The sequence below is a fragment of the Acipenser ruthenus genome, chromosome 50, assembly GCF_902713425.1.
Source record: "Acipenser ruthenus chromosome 50, fAciRut3.2 maternal haplotype, whole genome shotgun sequence".
Taxonomy (NCBI): Eukaryota; Metazoa; Chordata; class Actinopteri; order Acipenseriformes; family Acipenseridae; genus Acipenser; species Acipenser ruthenus.
In genome coordinates this window covers 7,581,618-7,599,946 of record NC_081238.1, presented here as the reverse complement: position 1 = coordinate 7,599,946, position 18,329 = coordinate 7,581,618, and the positions used below count along the sequence as shown (strand labels likewise).

At 43.1% G+C, this 18,329-nt stretch overlaps 1 protein-coding gene across 2 annotated transcripts; it reads right to left on the bottom strand.

Moving 5' to 3' along the window:
• Positions 1-35: 35 nt before the first annotated feature.
• On the bottom strand, positions 36-12,876 carry LOC131722024 (zinc finger protein OZF-like). 2 transcript variants are annotated; one of them, XM_059015586.1, is made up of 2 exons: positions 12,726-12,876; positions 36-2,542 (listed from the first exon to the last, which is right to left on the bottom strand). In XM_059015586.1, the coding sequence occupies exon 2, from the start codon at positions 2,505-2,507 to the stop codon at positions 1,131-1,133; it is 1,377 nt and encodes a 458-aa protein (XP_058871569.1). In that variant the 5' UTR covers positions 2,508-2,542; positions 12,726-12,876; the 3' UTR covers positions 36-1,130. The 2 variants fall into 2 exon arrangements, with proteins under 2 accessions (XP_058871569.1, XP_058871568.1); XM_059015585.1 differs by lacking the exon at positions 12,726-12,876 and adding an exon at positions 3,822-4,610.
• Positions 12,877-18,329: the final 5,453 nt, after the last annotated feature.

Below are 18,329 nucleotides of genomic sequence, written 5' to 3'. Positions count from 1 at the left end.
GAACCACTCAGAGGCGCAGCGCTGCTATTCAATGAGAACCACTCAGAGGCACAGCGCTGCTATTCAATGAGAACCACTCAGAGAGGCACAGCGCTGCTATTCAATGAGAACCACTCAGAGAGGCACAGCGCTGCTATTCAATGAGAACCACTCAGAGAGGCGCAGCGCTGCTATTCAATGAGAACCACTCAGAGAGGCGCAGCGCTGCTATTCAATGAGAACCACTCAGAGAGGCACAGCGCTGCTATTCAATGAGAACCACTCAGAGAGGCACAGCGCTGCTATTCAATGAGAACCACTCAGAGAGGCACAGCGCTGCTATTCAATGGTGCTCATTTGAATACAATTTAGACATAGGTGTTGTTTTTAACATTGCTCAGTATTTTGTTGTATAATTAATGAATCGTTAATCAGCATGCACAGGGTTTAATTGTACAGTCAAGTCTCATTAGAACTCAGATTACACAATTTGACTTTCTGTACCTAAGATCTGTACACATGCCTGCTACACTGCTATTACTCAGGGCAGTTTACAAAAGCAACACAAACACAAGCATGGACAATGCACACTGCAAAGAGACACGTCACGCAATATTCACTCATTCATGTCATAATACAGTCATGCAACACTATCAGTTTTCATTCGTTTTTGAATCGTGATGAATTCACAAGACACATCCTCCAGGCGGTTGCCCAGTAAGGACGCTGCAGTCTTGTCTCTGGGATGCTTCATCCGGGGTTAGGATACTCGTTCCCATCAATTTATTTATTTTCAAGTTAATGAAGTTCAAATGTTAAATCCTAAAACTCATTTCCACACTGAGTTATTGATTTCTCCTGACTCGTCCATCAGATGAGGTGTGGAAAAGTTTCCTTTCTGCATATTCCTGCCCCCAGGCACTGACTGTATTGACAGCCAGAGTTAAACTGACAGCAGAGAAGCCTCTTGTGACGTGTCCGCATCTCCACCCACTTTCTGACACATTCAGAGTGCAAGAGAGTTGAAGTGCAATTTTACCATTTAAAATGCATGCTATTAAGAGTGACACATAACACAGTAATTACACAGGGATTCATAATGCAAGGTTAACGTTTTTTCCTCATGAGTGAAAGGTCCCATTGAACAGAGTCTAAGGTTTCTCTCTTCTGTGAATTCGCTGGTGTTTTTGAAGGCGTTGTTTACGACAGAAACTCTTCCCACAGTCAGAGCAGCGGTACGGTTTCTCTCCTGTGTGAATTTGCTGGTGGCTTTGAAGGCCTTGTTTAAAACGGAAACTCTTCCCACAGTCAGAGCAGCAATACGGTTTCTCTCCTCTGTGAATTCGCTGGTGTGTTTTCAGTGTTACTGACCGACTGAAACTCTTCCCACAGTCAGAGCAGTGATATGGTTTCTCTCCTGTGTGAATACGCTGGTGTGTTTTCAGATTCTGTGACTTTCTGAAACTCTTCCCACAGTCAGAGCAGCGGTACGGTTTCTCTCCTGTGTGAATACGCTGGTGTATTTTCAGGTTCTGTGACTGCCTGAAACTCTTCCCACAGTTAGAGCAGCGATATGGTTTCTCTCCTGTGTGAATACGCTGGTGTGTTCTCAGGTCTCCTGACTGACTGAAACTCTTCCCACAGTCAGAGCAGTGATACAGTTTCTCTCCTGTGTGAATTCGCAGGTGTTTTCTCAGGTCTACTGACTGAATGAAACTCTTCCCACAGTCAGAACAGCTATACAGTTTCTCTCCTGTGTGAATTCGCTGGTGTTTTTTCAGGTTTCCTGAGTGACTGAAACTCTTCCCACAGTCAGAACAGCTATACAGTTTCTCTCCTGCATGAATTAGCTGGTGATTTTTCATGTTTCCTGAGTGACTGAAGCTCTTACCACATTCAGTACAGTGATATGGCTTCTCGCCAGTGTGAATTCGCAGGTGTATTTTTAGGCTTCCTGAACGACTAAAACTCTCCCCACAGTCAGTGCAGTGATGTGGCCTCTCTCCAGTGTGAATTTGCTGGTGTCTTTTTAGGTTTCCTAACTGACTGAAGCTTTTCCCACATTCAAGACACTGATGCGATATCTTTGGCTGGGATATGTTTTCTGAATCCTTAAACAACTTAATAGACTCATCTTTAATGTGGACAGGCTCCAGTTCAGTCTCTTCTTTAATGTGGACAGGCTCCAGTTCAGTCTCTTCTTTAATGTGGACAGGCTCCAGTTCAGTCTCTTCTTCTTTAATGTGGACAGGCTCCAGTTCAGTCTCTTCTTTAATGTGGACAGGCTCCAGTTCAGTCTCTTCTTTAATGTGGACAGGCTCCAGTTCAGTCTCTTCTTTCATGTGGACAGGCTCCAGTTCAGTCTCTTCTTTAATGTGGACAGGCTCCAGTTCAGTCTCTTCTTTAATGTGGACAGGCTCCAGTTCAGTCTCTTCTTTAATGTGGACAGGCTCCAGTTCAGGCATCTCCTGTTTAATGCAGATAGGTACCAATTCCTGAACCTCCTCCTGTTTGTAAACAGACTCCATCTTTGTTCCTTGGCTTTCACCTGGATAAGGCAGTCCTGAAAACAGAAAATACAGTATTAAGTATTGCTATCTGTTCTCCAAGTCATCTTCAGGTTCAAGAAAACATTTCCTTCAATTGCTTTGATACCATCAACCAAACAACCACAAAGATCAACGATGAGGATACCTACTTTGTAAGTAACGCTGTCATTAGTGCTTGCAACATTTAATAATGTATATAATGTAATTAACTTAACTTTGAAATTGGTATAATTATTCTGTTGAGAGCCCTAAAACCAACATCTGGAAGCGCGCAGGACTCTATCTGGAAGGAGCATCAGGAATGCCACCAATCTTTAATATCCACAGGTCTGTTCGGTTCTTATCCCTTGCTTTTCCTTTGGTTCCTTTAAATAATAATAATAAAAACCTCCCCGCCAACTACGCAGCACGAACGTTTTCAGAGTAAGCGTGACCAAAAAAAAAAAAAAAAAAAAACTACAGGAGAGGCTAGAGGTAGGCCGCATTTCAGGACAAGATTTCACTAGTTAAATTGTCAATTTAATATAATTTAAAATAATGCCGTCAGACGTTTGGAAGTTTTTTTTTGTTTTTTTTTTTTACAAAAAGTACAAAATGGAAAGGTAAAACGCGCTGTTTGTGTTGTTTTAATGAGCTTTGTGTAGGGATGTCACAGTATACCGGTTTTATATTAAACCGCGGTATAAACTGCCACGGTTTTGAAACCGCAATCATGTTTCTATACCATGATTACCAAGTTCACACGGTTTAAGGTGATATGGGCACGTTTTTGTATTCACCGTTTCTCTGTTGGTGAGCCTCTGTGTTCATTAGAACTGACTAATGAACACAGACATCTCAAGTTATGAAAACTGCCACGCGTGAGATTATCCGAGTAGGCTATAAATAAGTGACGTCATATTTAATATAAACCGCCCTACTAAACAATAATAGCTCGCAAACGTGATTGTCAGTAAATGAAACACAAATACTCAGCAAGAACAAGGCACTGTAACTTTTCATCACTGCCTTCCTATTAATTTACCAAAGTAGTTACAGCAGCTATTATCTATTGTATGGGTCAAGAGAAATGCAGTAAAAAGTCTAGATTTACTACTATATAACAAAGTCTGAGATGCTACAGGCATTTGATTTATTTATTTATTTTTATTTTAAACGGTATTGTAAAGATGTTGCCGTCTCCTCAAGTTGATAGGGATTTTGGTTTTATGTATTCAAATTAATTAATACAATTATATTCCCATTTTAAAAAAGTCCCCTAGCCGCTTTACTTTGCAGCGGTGTCAGACCCACCTTAACATTTCTTCTTTGCTTTGTGTTCGTTGCTGTTAACATGCAGTCAAAAAAAAAAAAGAATTGCAAGCGCCGTCTTCTCATCATTAAGTTTTGCACTCTGCTGAGAGATCAGTGGGCGGACGCTGCATGTCCTAAAACACACTCTAACACTTTGCTTCTCTTAACTCAGGGGTTTTTGACCTTTTTTTGAAACTGTACCCCATTCACTCACTGAATGGTTCCACAGTTGCAATAAAAGGCAGAATAATCTGGTGAACACATTTCACAATTTTTTCTCCCGTTTGTTAATTACATGTCTTTGGATGCAAAGAATTAAAAGGTAGTATTTAGGAATTTTTCGCTTTCTATTGGGAAAAAGTCATTATAAATAATACCAAATAGTCTGCACGGTAAATGTGTGTCACGTTACGATTTACTTCCCACCTCAGCATAATTATGTGTGCCGTTTAAAATGTTTACAATATCAAAAACATTAACTTCAAGATAAAACTAATTAATTACTAGGCTAAAAATGATCCAAAGAGACTCTCTATAACTTTATGTTGCTTTGCACTTTCTGACTTTTGTGTTTTCCTTGGTTTTTTCTATTGAAAGTAAGAAATGTATCAAACACCGAACACATATTCAATCAGTCACTATTGCTGTAAATAAAATGCAGCCGTGGTAATAACCAAAAACCGTCAAAGTATGATTACTGCGATGACTCTTTCCGTTTACCAGAGCATTTACACTTCTGAAAAACGCAGAAACACTGTGCTTCACAGATACGACAAGCTGAAAACAGCAAAGATCATGAGCAGCACAGAGCGCTCTCCAGGCACAATCGACTGCGCTTCACTGATACGACAAGCTGAAAACAGCAAAGATCACGAGCAGCACAGAGCGCTCTCCAGGCACAATCGACTGTGCTTCACTGATACGACACGCTGAAAACAGCAAAGATCACGAGCAGCACAGAGCGCTCTCAATAGGCACAATCGACTGTGCTTCACTGATACGACAAGCTGAAAACAGCAAAGATCACGAGCAGCACAGAGCGCTCTCCAGGCACAATCGACTGTGCTTCACTGATACGACACGCTGAAAACAGCAAAGATCACGAGCAGCACAGAGCGCTCTCAATAGGCACAATCGACTGTGCTTCACTGATACGACACGCTGAAAACAGCAAAGATCACGAGCAGCACAGAGCGCTCTCCAGGCACAATCGACTGTGCTTCACTGATACGACACGCTGAAAACAGCAAAGATCACGAGCAGCACAGAGCGCTCTCCAGGCACAATCGACTGTGCTTCACTGATACGACACGCTGAAAACAGCAAAGATCACGAGCAGCACAGAGCGCTCTCCAGGCACAATCGACTGTGCTTCACTGATACGACACGCCGAAAACAGCAAAGATCACGAGCAGCACAGAGCGCTCTCCAGGCACAATCGACTGCGCTTCACTGATACGACACGCTGAAAACAGCAAAGATCACGAGCAGCACAGAGCGCTCTCCAGGCACAATCGACTGTGCTTCACTGATACGACACGCTGAAAACAGCAAAGATCACGAGCAGCACAGAGCGCTCTCCAGGCACAATCGACTGTGCTTCACTGATACGACACGCTGAAAACAGCAAAGATCACGAGCAGCTCAGAGCGCTCTCCAGGCACAATCGACTGCGCTTCACTGATACGACACGCTGAAAACAGCAAAGATCACAAGCAGCACAGAGCGCTCTCCAGGCACAATCGACTGTGCTTCACTGATACGACACGCTGAAAACAGCAAAGATCACGAGCAGCACAGAGCGCTCTCCAGGCACAATCGACTGCGCTTCACTGATACGACACGCTGAAAACAGCAAAGATCACGAGCAGCACAGAGCGCTCTCCAGGCACAATCGACTGCGCTTCACTGATACGACACGCTGAAAACAGCAAAGATCACGAGCAGCACAGAGCGCTCTCCAGGCACAATCGACTGTGCTTCACTGATACGACACGCTGAAAACAGCAAAGATCACGAGCAGCACAGAGCGCTCTCCAGGCACAATCGACTGTGCTTCACTGATACGACACGCTGAAAACAGCAAAGATCACGAGCAGCACAGAGCGCTCTCCAGGCACAATCGACTGTGCTTCACTGATACGACACGCCGAAAACAGCAAAGATCACGAGCAGCACAGAGCGCTCTCCAGGCACAATCGACTGTGCTTCACTGATACGACACGCCGAAAACAGCAAAGATCACGAGCAGCACAGAGCGCTCTCCAGGCACAATCGACTGCGCTTCACTGATACGACACGCTGAAAACAGCAAAGATCACGAGCAGCACAGAGCGCTCTCCAGGCACAATCGACTACGCTTCACTGATACGACACGCCGAAAACAGCAAAGATCACGAGCAGCACAGAGCGCTCTCCAGGCACAATCGACTGTGCTTCACTGATACGACACGCCGAAAACAGCAAAGATCACGAGCAGCACAGAGCGCTCTCCAGGCACAATCGACTGCGCTTCACTGATACGACAAGCTGAAAACAGCAAAGATCACGAGCAGCACAGAGCGCTCTCCAGGCACAATCGACTGTGCTTCACTGATACGACACGCCGAAAACAGCAAAGATCACGAGCAGCACAGAGCGCTCTCCAGGCACAATCGACTGTGCTTCACTGATACGACACGCCGAAAACAGCAAAGATCACGAGCAGCACAGAGCGCTCTCCAGGCACAATCGACTGTGCTTCACTGATACGACACGCTGAAAACAGCAAAGATCACGAGCAGCACAGAGCGCTCTCCAGGCACAATCGACTGTGCTTCACTGATACGACACGCTGAAAACAGCAAAGATCACGAGCAGCACAGAGCACTCTCCAGGCACAATCGACTGTGCTTCACTGATACGACACGCTGAAAACAGCAAAGATCACGAGCAGCACAGAGCGCTCTCCAGGCACAATCGACTGTGCTTCACTGATACGACACGCTGAAAACAGCAAAGATCACGAGCAGCACAGAGCGCTCTCCAGGCACAATCGACTACGCTTCACTGATACGACAAGCTGAAAACAGCAAAGATCACGAGCAGCACAGAGAGCTCTCAATAGGCACAATCGACTGTGCTTCACTGATACGACACGCTGAAAACAGCAAAGATCATGAGCAGCACAGAGCGCTCTCCAGGCACAATCGACTGTGCTTCACTGATACGACACGCTGAAAACAGCAAAGATCACGAGCAGCACAGAGCGCTCTCCAGGCACAATCGCCTGCGCTTCACTGATACGACAAGCTGAAAACGGCAAAGATCACGAGCAGCACAGAGAGCTCTCAATAGGCACAATCGACTGTGCTTCACTGATACGACACGCTGAAAACAGCAAAGATCATGAGCAGCACAGAGCGCTCTCCAGGCACAATCGCCTGCGCTTCACTGATACGACAAGCTGAAAACAGCAAAGATCACGAGCAGCACAGAGAGCTCTCAATAGGCACAATCGACTGTGCTTCACTGATACGACACGCTGAAAACAGCAAAGATCATGAGCAGCACAGAGCGCTCTCCAGGCACAATCGACTGTGCTTCACTGATACGACACGCTGAAAACAGCAAAGATCACGAGCAGCACAGAGCGCTCTCCAGGCACAATCGACTGCGCTTCACTGATACGACACGCTGAAAACAGCAAAGATCACGAGCAGCACAGAGCGCTCTCCAGGCACAATCGACTGCGCTTCACTGATACGACACGCTGAAAACAGCAAAGATCACGAGCAGCACAGAGCGCTCTCCAGGCACAATCGACTGCGCTTCACTGATACGACACGCTGAAAACAGCAAAGATCACGAGCAGCACAGAGCGCTCTCCAGGCACAATCGACTGCGCTTCACTGATACGACACGCTGAAAACAGCAAAGATCACGAGCAGCACAGAGCGCTCTCCAGGCACAATCGACTACGCTTCACTGATACGACACGCTGAAAACAGCAAAGATCACAAGCAGCACAGAGCGCTCTCCAGGCACAATCGACTGTGCTTCACTGATACGACACGCTGAAAACAGCAAAGATCACGAGCAGCACAGAGCGCTCTCCAGGCACAATCACCAGGCGCCTCCTTCACCTGTATATCAGAGTGGAAATCCACGCTATCGAAATCGCGCATGCGTGCAGGTGGAAAATGAGGACGTGATAGATTCTGTGTGTTTTTTTCATTAGCCGTTCACTTTGAGCTGCTAAACAAAGATTAAATAAGTATACACCGTGGTTTAGAGAATATATAATACCGTTAAAAAATTCAAGATCATTATTTTCTCTTACTTTAATTTTTATTTGTGCATTTCTGAGTTGTCCTGCATACCCACTATGACCCTTACAAGCAACCCCAGGGGTACGCATACCCCCGGTTGAAAACCCCTGTCTTAACTAATAGGATGCCGTCCAAACTGATAAAGATGAAGAGGGTATTCAGTTGCAGTGGTCACTAACCCCTATCGTTCCAGACTGAGTCCAGAACATGTTCATATTTTGGTGTTTCTCCACAGTAATTTGAAATGAAAAAGCAGCATTATTTTGCTGAGCCTGTGTGCGCTGGAGTGAACACTACTTCCAGTTAGGTAGTGCCTGACAGAACTGTAGTACCAGAGTGCTGTATTTGTTTTAAAACTTTAAATTAATTATTTTTCTTGTTAAAAAATGACTTGACTAGAGGGTATTTCTTTAAATAGCCATTTAAAAACGAATTAAACGGTACGACAATAACGGTACGACAATAACCGTGGTATATTTTTTGATGGTTACGATACCGTCAAAATTTGATACTGTGACATCACTACTTCTGTGGCAACACCACCAACCTGCGGGATCACTTAAGACAGCATTCGACAAAACACGACAGCGGGAACACAAGAAAAAACAGAAGGAAGCAACACCTTCAGTGACAGCTTATTATGGAAAGAAAGTTGATCCAGAAAGCGTCAGAGCAACAGAAATAACAGGCCTGTTAGTGGATGCTGTCACACGAGATATCAGCCCTGTTAGTACAGTAGAGGGAGCTGTGTTTAAAAATCTGATTGTGAATCTTGCTCCGGGCTATGAAATGCCCTGTCGAAAGACAATCTCCAAATTCATTACTCTGGATCACGAACAAGCAAAGGAAAAGCTTAGACAGGATTTGAGTCAGGAGTGTAATTCAATGGCTATCACTACCAATGTATGGACAAGCATGGCACAAGAAGCGTGTTTAACAGTCACCTGCCATTACATTACACAAAACTGGCAACTCGAGTCAAAAGTATTAGCGACACGAAAATTACACGAGACGCACACAGTTTAGCAGAAGCGATCAATCAGATAAACACAGACTTAATAGCTTGTGTTCATGACAACGCGGCCAACGTGTGCAGAGCAGTGTCTCTGCTTTCTGCAAGCGAGCGTGCTGTTACTTCCCAGCCCGAAATAAAGATGATACTTATTGCTTTTGTTAATTTTAAAAACATGTTATATTATATATATATATATATATATTATATATAACATCCTCAATTGCTAGGCTAACTTCCACGCTGTCTCATGAATAGAAAAAATAACAACGACAAAAAATAGATAGACGACCAAAAACATTTACTCGCTAGATGCTTTCAAAACAACCACAAGCTGACTGGAAACCCGCCACTCGAGCAGCACTGAGCCCGCGGCACGGAGACTGCAACTGAGAGATATGAATAAAAACAAACACGCCGCTTCACAAATACAACACACACACACAAAAAAACAACGCGCTCCTACCACACTACAACCCGGACCTTTCAAAATAATACAATATAACAGCGCTCTGTAGTTTATAAACACATTGTAGAGCTCCATGCAGACTCTCTCACCTCCTCTCTGCTCTCCCTCAGTGTCTGAACGGATAAAACAACGCGCTCCTACCACACTACAACCCGGACCTTTCAAAATAATACAATATAACAGCGCTCTGTAGTTTATAAACACATTGTAGAGCTCCATGCAGACTCTCTCACCTCCTCTCTGCTCTCCCTCAGTGTCTGAACGGATAAAACAACGCGCTCCTACCACACTACAACCCGGACCTTTCAAAATAATACAATATAACAGCGCTCTGTAGTTTATAAACACATTGTAGAGCTCCATGCAGACTCTCTCACCTCCTCTCTGCTCTCCCTCAGTGTCTGAACGGATAAAACAACGCGCTCCTACCACACTACAACCCGGACCTTTCAAAATAATACAATATAACAGCGCTCTGTAGTTTATAAACACATTGTAGAGCTCCATGCAGACTCTCTCACCTCCTCTCTGCTCTCCCTCAGTGTCTGAACGGATAAAACAACGCGCTCCTACCACACTACAACCCGGACCTTTCAAAATAATACAATATAACAGCGCTCTGTAGTTTATAAACACATTGTAGAGCTCCATGCAGACTCTGTCACCTCCTCTCTGCTCTCCCTCAGTGTCTGAACGGATAAAACAACGCGCTCCTACCACACTACAACCCGGACCTTTCAAAATAATACAATATAACAGCGCTCTGTAGTTTATAAACACATTGTAGAGCTCCATGCAGACTCTCTCACCTCCTCTCTGCTCTCCCTCAGTGTCTGAACGGATAAAACAACGCGCTCCTACCACACTACAACCCGGACCTTTCAAAATAATACAATATAACAGCGCTCTGTAGTTTATAAACACATTGTAGAGCTCCATGCAGACTCTCTCACCTCCTCTCTGCTCTCCCTCAGTGTCTGAACGGATAAAACAACGCGCTCCTACCACACTACAACCCGGACCTTTCAAAATAATACAATATAACAGCGCTCTGTAGTTTATAAACACATTGTAGAGCTCCATGCAGACTCTCTCACCTCCTCTCTGCTCTCCCTCAGTGTCTGAACGGGTAAAACAACGCGCTCCTACCACACTACAACCCGGACCTTTCAAAATAATACAATATAACAGCGCTCTGTAGTTTATAAACACATTGTAGAGCTCCATGCAGACTCTCTCACCTCCTCTCTGCTCTCCCTCAGTGTCTGAACGGATAAAACAACGCGCTCCTACCACACTACAACCCGGACCTTTCAAAATAATACAATATAACAGCGCTCTGTAGTTTATAAACACATTGTAGAGCTCCATGCAGACTCTGTCACCTCCTCTCTGCTCTCCCTCAGTGTCTGAACGGATAAAACAACGCGCTCCTACCACACTACAACCCGGACCTTTCAAAATAATACAATATAACAGCGCTCTGTAGTTTATAAACACATTGTAGAGCTCCATGCAGACTCTCTCACCTCCTCTCTGCTCTCCCTCAGTGTCTGAACGGATAAAACAACGCGCTCCTACCACACTACAACCCGGACCTTTCAAAATAATACAATATAACAGCGCTCTGTAGTTTATAAACACATTGTAGAGCTCCATGCAGACTCTCTCACCTCCTCTCTGCTCTCCCTCAGTGTCTGAACGGATAAAACAACGCGCTCCTACCACACTACAACCCGGACCTTTCAAAATAATACAATATAACAGCGCTCTGTAGTTTATAAACACATTGTAGAGCTCCATGCAGACTCTCTCACCTCCTCTCTGCTCTCCCTCAGTGTCTGAACGGATAAAACAACGCGCTCCTACCACACTACAACCCGGACCTTTCAAAATAATACAATATAACAGCGCTCTGTAGTTTATAAACACATTGTAGAGCTCCATGCAGACTCTCTCACCTCCTCTCTGCTCTCCCTCAGTGTCTGAACGGATAAAACAACGCGCTCCTACCACACTACAACCCGGACCTTTCAAAATAATACAATATAACAGCGCTCTGTAGTTTATAAACACATTGTAGAGCTCCATGCAGACTCTCTCACCTCCTCTCTGCTCTCCCTCAGTGTCTGAACGGATAAAACAACGCGCTCCTACCACACTACAACCCGGACCTTTCAAAATAATACAATATAACAGCGCTCTGTAGTTTATAAACACATTGTAGAGCTCCATGCAGACTCTGTCACCTCCTCTCTGCTCTCCCTCAGTGTCTGAACGGATAAAACAACGCGCTCCTACCACACTACAACCCGGACCTTTCAAAATAATACAATATAACAGCGCTCTGTAGTTTATAAACACATTGTAGAGCTCCATGCAGACTCTCTCACCTCCTCTCTGCTCTCCCTCAGTGTCTGAACGGATAAAACAACGCGCTCCTACCACACTACAACCCGGACCTTTCAAAATAATACAATATAACAGCGCTCTGTAGTTTATAAACACATTGTAGAGCTCCATGCAGACTCTCTCACCTCCTCTCTGCTCTCCCTCAGTGTCTGAACGGATAAAACAACGCGCTCCTACCACACTACAACCCGGACCTTTCAAAATAATACAATATAACAGCGCTCTGTAGTTTATAAACACATTGTAGAGCTCCATGCAGACTCTCTCACCTCCTCTCTGCTCTCCCTCAGTGTCTGAACGGATAAAACAACGCGCTCCTACCACACTACAACCCGGACCTTTCAAAATAATACAATATAACAGCGCTCTGTAGTTTATAAACACATTGTAGAGCTCCATGCAGACTCTCTCACCTCCTCTCTGCTCTCCCTCAGTGTCTGAACGGATAAAACAACGCGCTCCTACCACACTACAACCCGGACCTTTCAAAATAATACAATATAACAGCGCTCTGTAGTTTATAAACACATTGTAGAGCTCCATGCAGACTCTCTCACCTCCTCTCTGCTCTCCCTCAGTGTCTGAACGGATAAAACAACGCGCTCCTACCACACTACAACCCGGACCTTTCAAAATAATACAATATAACAGCGCTCTGTAGTTTATAAACACATTGTAGAGCTCCATGCAGACTCTCTCACCTCCTCTCTGCTCTCCCTCAGTGTCTGAACGGGTCTGTCTCCCACAGGACGAGGAATATACCAATCACAAAATACAAACCGATCAGCGCGGTTTAACAATTCATCTAATATGAACCGCAAAGGGAATTGTGATACCTGGGATCTTTTAATAAAAAATGAATATGACTTTCAATTTTAACATCATAGTCGAGCTGTTTGTAGCTCTATATTTTTCCCAGTGAATACAATTTGAATTCAGGTACCCCCTCCCCCATGCCGGAGTTGGTATAGTCCTTTCTTTATCAGGCGGCAGCAGCGTCGATGCGGCGAGTTTCACGCAGATATATAATCTGTGTTTCGTGTAATTATATTGATATTTCCCGTCCTCTTCTTCCGAATGAGATGTTCAAACACTAACGCGATACCCCTGATAATGTTTTTTAGAAGTATATCATGTTAATTCAAGTTGAGCGCCGTTGTCACAAACAGATCCACAATGGCGCAGGCATGCTCGCAGTTTCATAGCTTTCTCTTCGCTAGTCTTGCAGGTTCAGGGCGTGTGAACTTGTTTTTGGTAAATACAGCACAGGGTCGCAGAAAGGTCATTCTTTACGAGTAAACTTCCAGGCAGTAACCTCTGCTATTTCTACCCCATGCTTTTATTTCGTTTCTCTTAAACTGTATGATTGTCTCCTATTCTTTATCCAGGACAGTATTCCTCCCTGCTGTCCAGCGGCACAGATTTAGACTCTTCCTCAGACTGCGCTGCGAACTAAACCAGGCAACAGAGCCGCGTCCACAGCAGCAGAAGAGTCACCAGCAATGAGACACGCCAAGGAGTGCGCTGCTCTGTGAGACTCGAGGGGACGCCTTATCAAAGCGCTTCCTCCAGCCTTTAATTAACTGCTATTGATTTTAAAAAGAACAAGACATCATGTTAATGTTACAACATGAAAAACTAAACACACTGAGAGCGCTGAAGAGGGCTTGAAATACAGTGTATTACTCAGCTGTGTGGTTCCAGTTTTGTAAAATGAATAGGTGGTTTACCTCTTTAAAATAAATAGGAGTTAATTAAAGACTGGTGTAAAAGCTTTGAAAAGATGTCCTGAGGTGTCTCATTGTGATTAAAAAGTGTCCCATTCCACAAGAAAAACCTGAGAAGCGTTAGAAAACTAAAGCTCTTTGAATGAAATGCTTTTTATTATATGAATAACTACCCAGTGGAGTGACAGAGCAGGTTACAAAACTAAATGTATTGAATGAATAATGAAATCAGATAATATATGTCAGAGAGTGAGAGGTTTGTATTAACAGTCTAGTTACAGTATTTTTAAAATGTTTTAGTATAGTTTAACTGCTTATGACTGTCCAGATTGGAAACAAAGGTAAATATTCTCATATAATACTCTGCATTTATATTACTGCTCCCAACAGTACTTTCGGTAAAGCTGTATTTGGGTCTGTAGTTGTTGTCCCCGGTCTGTACCAAGTGTATTCATTCAGGAGAAGCAACACGAGTGAAGGTGAATAAGCAGCCTACAGAATGTGTGCATTGCAGAAAGCGTTTATTATTAAAACATGACGAGACATCTCTCAGGTTTTATTAACAACACCGATATTCTATTTGAGCGGCGTTAGCTTGTAGCCCTTCAAAAGTTACAAACATCAAATTTGCAATGCTTCAATGTATCCAGTAGGTGGCACCAAAACACTGTTCAGCTTTTACACTGTACAGTTTAGACTGCATTGGTTGATAATGTTCATTCCTCCTTGAATGAGTTCAGTAAAAAGGGGCGGACCTAGATATTTCAAACAGCATTACTGATATTTTTGTGATACAATACACACATAAAAACAATGTGCTCCACAATATAAAGCATTCTTTAATTCTTAGTTTAAACTGCTGCATAATAAAGTGAATGTACACAAACATTTGTGTTTTAGTTTGTAAGTCTTCAAATAGATTAGTATGTTGAACCCATTTTGCTTTTTAAATTATACTTTCAGTGTTCTACTATGCCACTAATGGGAAAATGTAAAATAAGATGATGGCTGATCGAAACTAAATCTTTGTTGTTTTGTGAAACATAATTTCCTCTCATCAAAAAAATGTAACCTAAGAATCTTCCTGTTTCTTTTCTTTGTAAATCACCTCCTCACCCAGTTCATTGCTCTGTGTGTGTAATCTCCATGCCTGCAATGGTAATGACTAGAGTTCAATCACCTCCTCACCCAGTTCATTGCTCTGTGTGTGTAATCTCCATGCCTGCAATGGTAATGACTAGAGTTCAATCACCTCCTCACCCAGTTCATTGCTCTGTGTGTGTAATCTCCATGCCTGCAATGGTAATGACTAGAGTTAAATCACCTCCTCACCCAGTTCATTGCTCTGTGTGTGTAATCTCCATGCCTGCAATGGTAATGACTAGAGTTCAATCACCTCCTCACCCAGTTCATTGCTCTGTGTGTGTAATCTCCATGCCTGCAATGGTAATGACTAGAGTTCAATCACCTCCTCACCCAGTTCATTGTATCCTTGAGCAAGGTACTTTATCTAGATTGTTCCAGTAAAAGTCCAACTCATGAATAGGTATTTATATGTAAAAATAATGTGTAAAAAAATAATGTAATTGTGTGTAACAATTGTAAACCACCCTGGTTTCTGCTAAGAAATAAATAATAATATGGCAAAATAAAGACAATCCTAGATAAGTTTGATATTGTGTGATAATAAACTGACTATATACACAGATTCATGTAGAAAGGTAAAGAAGTAGACAAATATGGTGACTTATATACTTTTGTATTATTATAATAACTTTTGGGGGTTGCAGCACCCCCTAGCGGTCACACACAGGAATATTTATTTATTTATTTATTTATTTGTTTATTTATTTATTTATTCATTCAGCGACAATTAAACAATGATCTGTTATAAAGCTGTGGTATAATTTATTTATTTGTTCATTTTTGAAATTCTCAGGGTAACTTGAAGCCGTGTTTCACCTCTAACTATTCTCCTGTTGAATGCAAACCTACAGGTGTGGTGTTCTGTGTGTCTCTGCTCTGGGGGCTCTTGCCACCCATCCTCAAAAGCTCAGTCACTGTAGAGCCTCACCCCTCTGAGGGAGACTCCCTGCTGGGACAGAGGGGGACCCCCTTGACAAACAGTCACTTCAATCCAGCCTGAAGCTGCCCCTGCCTCGTGCATCATTGCAGGCAGCCTCCAAAAGAGATGTCACAGACTGGCTGGGCAGTGAGACATGGTTCCAGTGGCAGAGTGAGGGAGCTCACAGGTAAGAACATAAGAAAGTTTACAAACGAGAGGAGGTGATTCGGCCCATCTTGCTCGTTTACTTGTTAGTAGCTTATTGATCCCAGAATCTCATCAAGCAGCTTCTTGAAGGATCCCAGGGTGTCAGCTTCAACATCATTACTGGGGAGTTGGTTCCAGACTCCCACAATTCTCTGTGCATAAAAGTGCCTCCTATTTTCTGTTCTGAATGCCCCTTTGTCTAATCTCTACTTCTGACCCCTGGTCCTTGTTTTTTTTCTCAGGTAAAAAAAAATAAGTCCCCTTGGTCGACATTGTCAATACCTTTGAGGATTTTGAATGCTTGAATCAGATTACCGTGTAGTCTTCTTTGTTCAAGACTGAATAGATTCAGTTATATTTTCCTGTCTGCATATGACATGCCTTTAAAACCTGGAATAATTCTGGTTGCTATTCTTTGCACTCTTTCTCTCCTTTCTGTAGCGAGGTGACCAGAACTGAATACAATATTCTAGATGAGGTCTTACTAATGCTTTGTAAAGTTTTAACATTACTTCCCTTGATTTTAATTCAACACTTTTCACTATATACAGTGCCTATAGTAAGTATTCACCCCATTGGACGTTTTCACAGTTTGTTGTGTTACAACCTGAAATCTTGATGTATTTAAATGAGATTTTTTTCCCTTTGATTTACACAATCTACTCAACACTTTCAATGTGTGAAAAAATGGGTGGGGGGTGGGGGGTGAAAAAACAAATCAATTAAAAATAAAAACCTGAAAAGTCTTCATTAGATAAGTATTCACCCTGTTTGTATTGGGAATGGGTTTCTTTGGGAATCTATAATAAAAGATGTCTCAATATCTTGCACAGTAGCATCCATATTTAGGGCAGCAGTGTGGAGTAGTGGTTAGGGCTTCTGACTCTTGACCGGAGGGTCGTGGGTTCAATCCCAGGTGGGGGACACTGCTGCTGTACCCTTGAGCAAGGTACTTTACCTAGATTGCTCCAATAAAAACCCAACTGTATAAATGGGTAATTGTATATAAATAAATAAATAAATAAATTATGTGATATCTTGTAACAATTCTAAGTCGCCCTGGATAAGGGCGTCTGCTAATAAATAAATAAATAAAAAATAAATTTGCATGTTGGGTTGGGTTTGACAGTGTGATCTCATTCATGTGCAGGTGTTAATACAGCAGCACCTTCACATCGAACGAGCAGGACACAGAGACAGAGAGCAGCTACTCCACTCACTAGTAATCGGTAAGCACACATCTCAATGATTTTTCAAATGTGCTTTCATTTCTTTATTTTTCTATTCCTCTGAAGGTGGTGGATTGGAGACCAGTCCTCTTTATGTCTCCACAGAGCAGGGATAACACAAGCAGAGGCAATGGGAGCTTATGGAATATTAGTTTGTTTAAAAATAAGTGGCTTAGCCACTATTGATATTTAAAGGGATTCTCAAGCCCATTAGTTTGATCAGCCTGACTTGTGTTTTCTTTTATAAAACGTGCAGACTGTAGTCCAGCAGCAGACCTCAGTGTTGTGACTGTATACTGAGGATAGTCTTATTATTGATTCCATAGTGTAACATGTCCTGGATGTAAGGCTGATAGGTCTGTACCTGCCCAGGTTTGCTGTATCACCCTTCTGAGATATTGTTACCATATTGATGAGCCTCCTGACATCCGGGTCACCCCCTGTCCTTATCGACAAATCCTTTGTAAATAATTTTTACTAATAATTTTTGTTTATAAATGTATATAACTCAACACTGGTGATTTTGAAACCCAGGTGAACTGTCTGAATAGTTAAATAATCCCATAATTCGGCTATAACTTAACCATTAAAAAAAGTGTAAAAATAAATGAATAGTCTACAAGCCCTTCTCTTGTGGATCCTGGATACAAAGAGTTAAAGATTCTGCGATTCACTGCGAATAGAAAAAAAAGAACAAGCAAAAAAGAACAGACTGTTCTGCATTATCACATTTGAATCAAAGGCGCTCCACAGCAGACCAGACCTGTGGCTCACCTTTGATTCAAATGTGATCATGCAAAACACTCGATATGTCACATGAGGGAAAGCAACCTGTCTGCAAATCAAAACTGGTGTCCTGCCTTTCACCTTGCTGCGGAGGCCTGGGGTCCTAGCGGGGGGAGGGGCGGGGGGCTAGGTGCTGCACTGGGTTTATGTTAATGTTAAGAAATACCTTCTTTTAGTATTTCTAAATGTAGCACTATTGAGTGTGTAATAGTTATGGGTGTCTATTGTTAATGCATCAGGATAGTCTGTCACCTTCCTCTGGAGGCCTGGGTTCCAATCTGGATGGCTAGG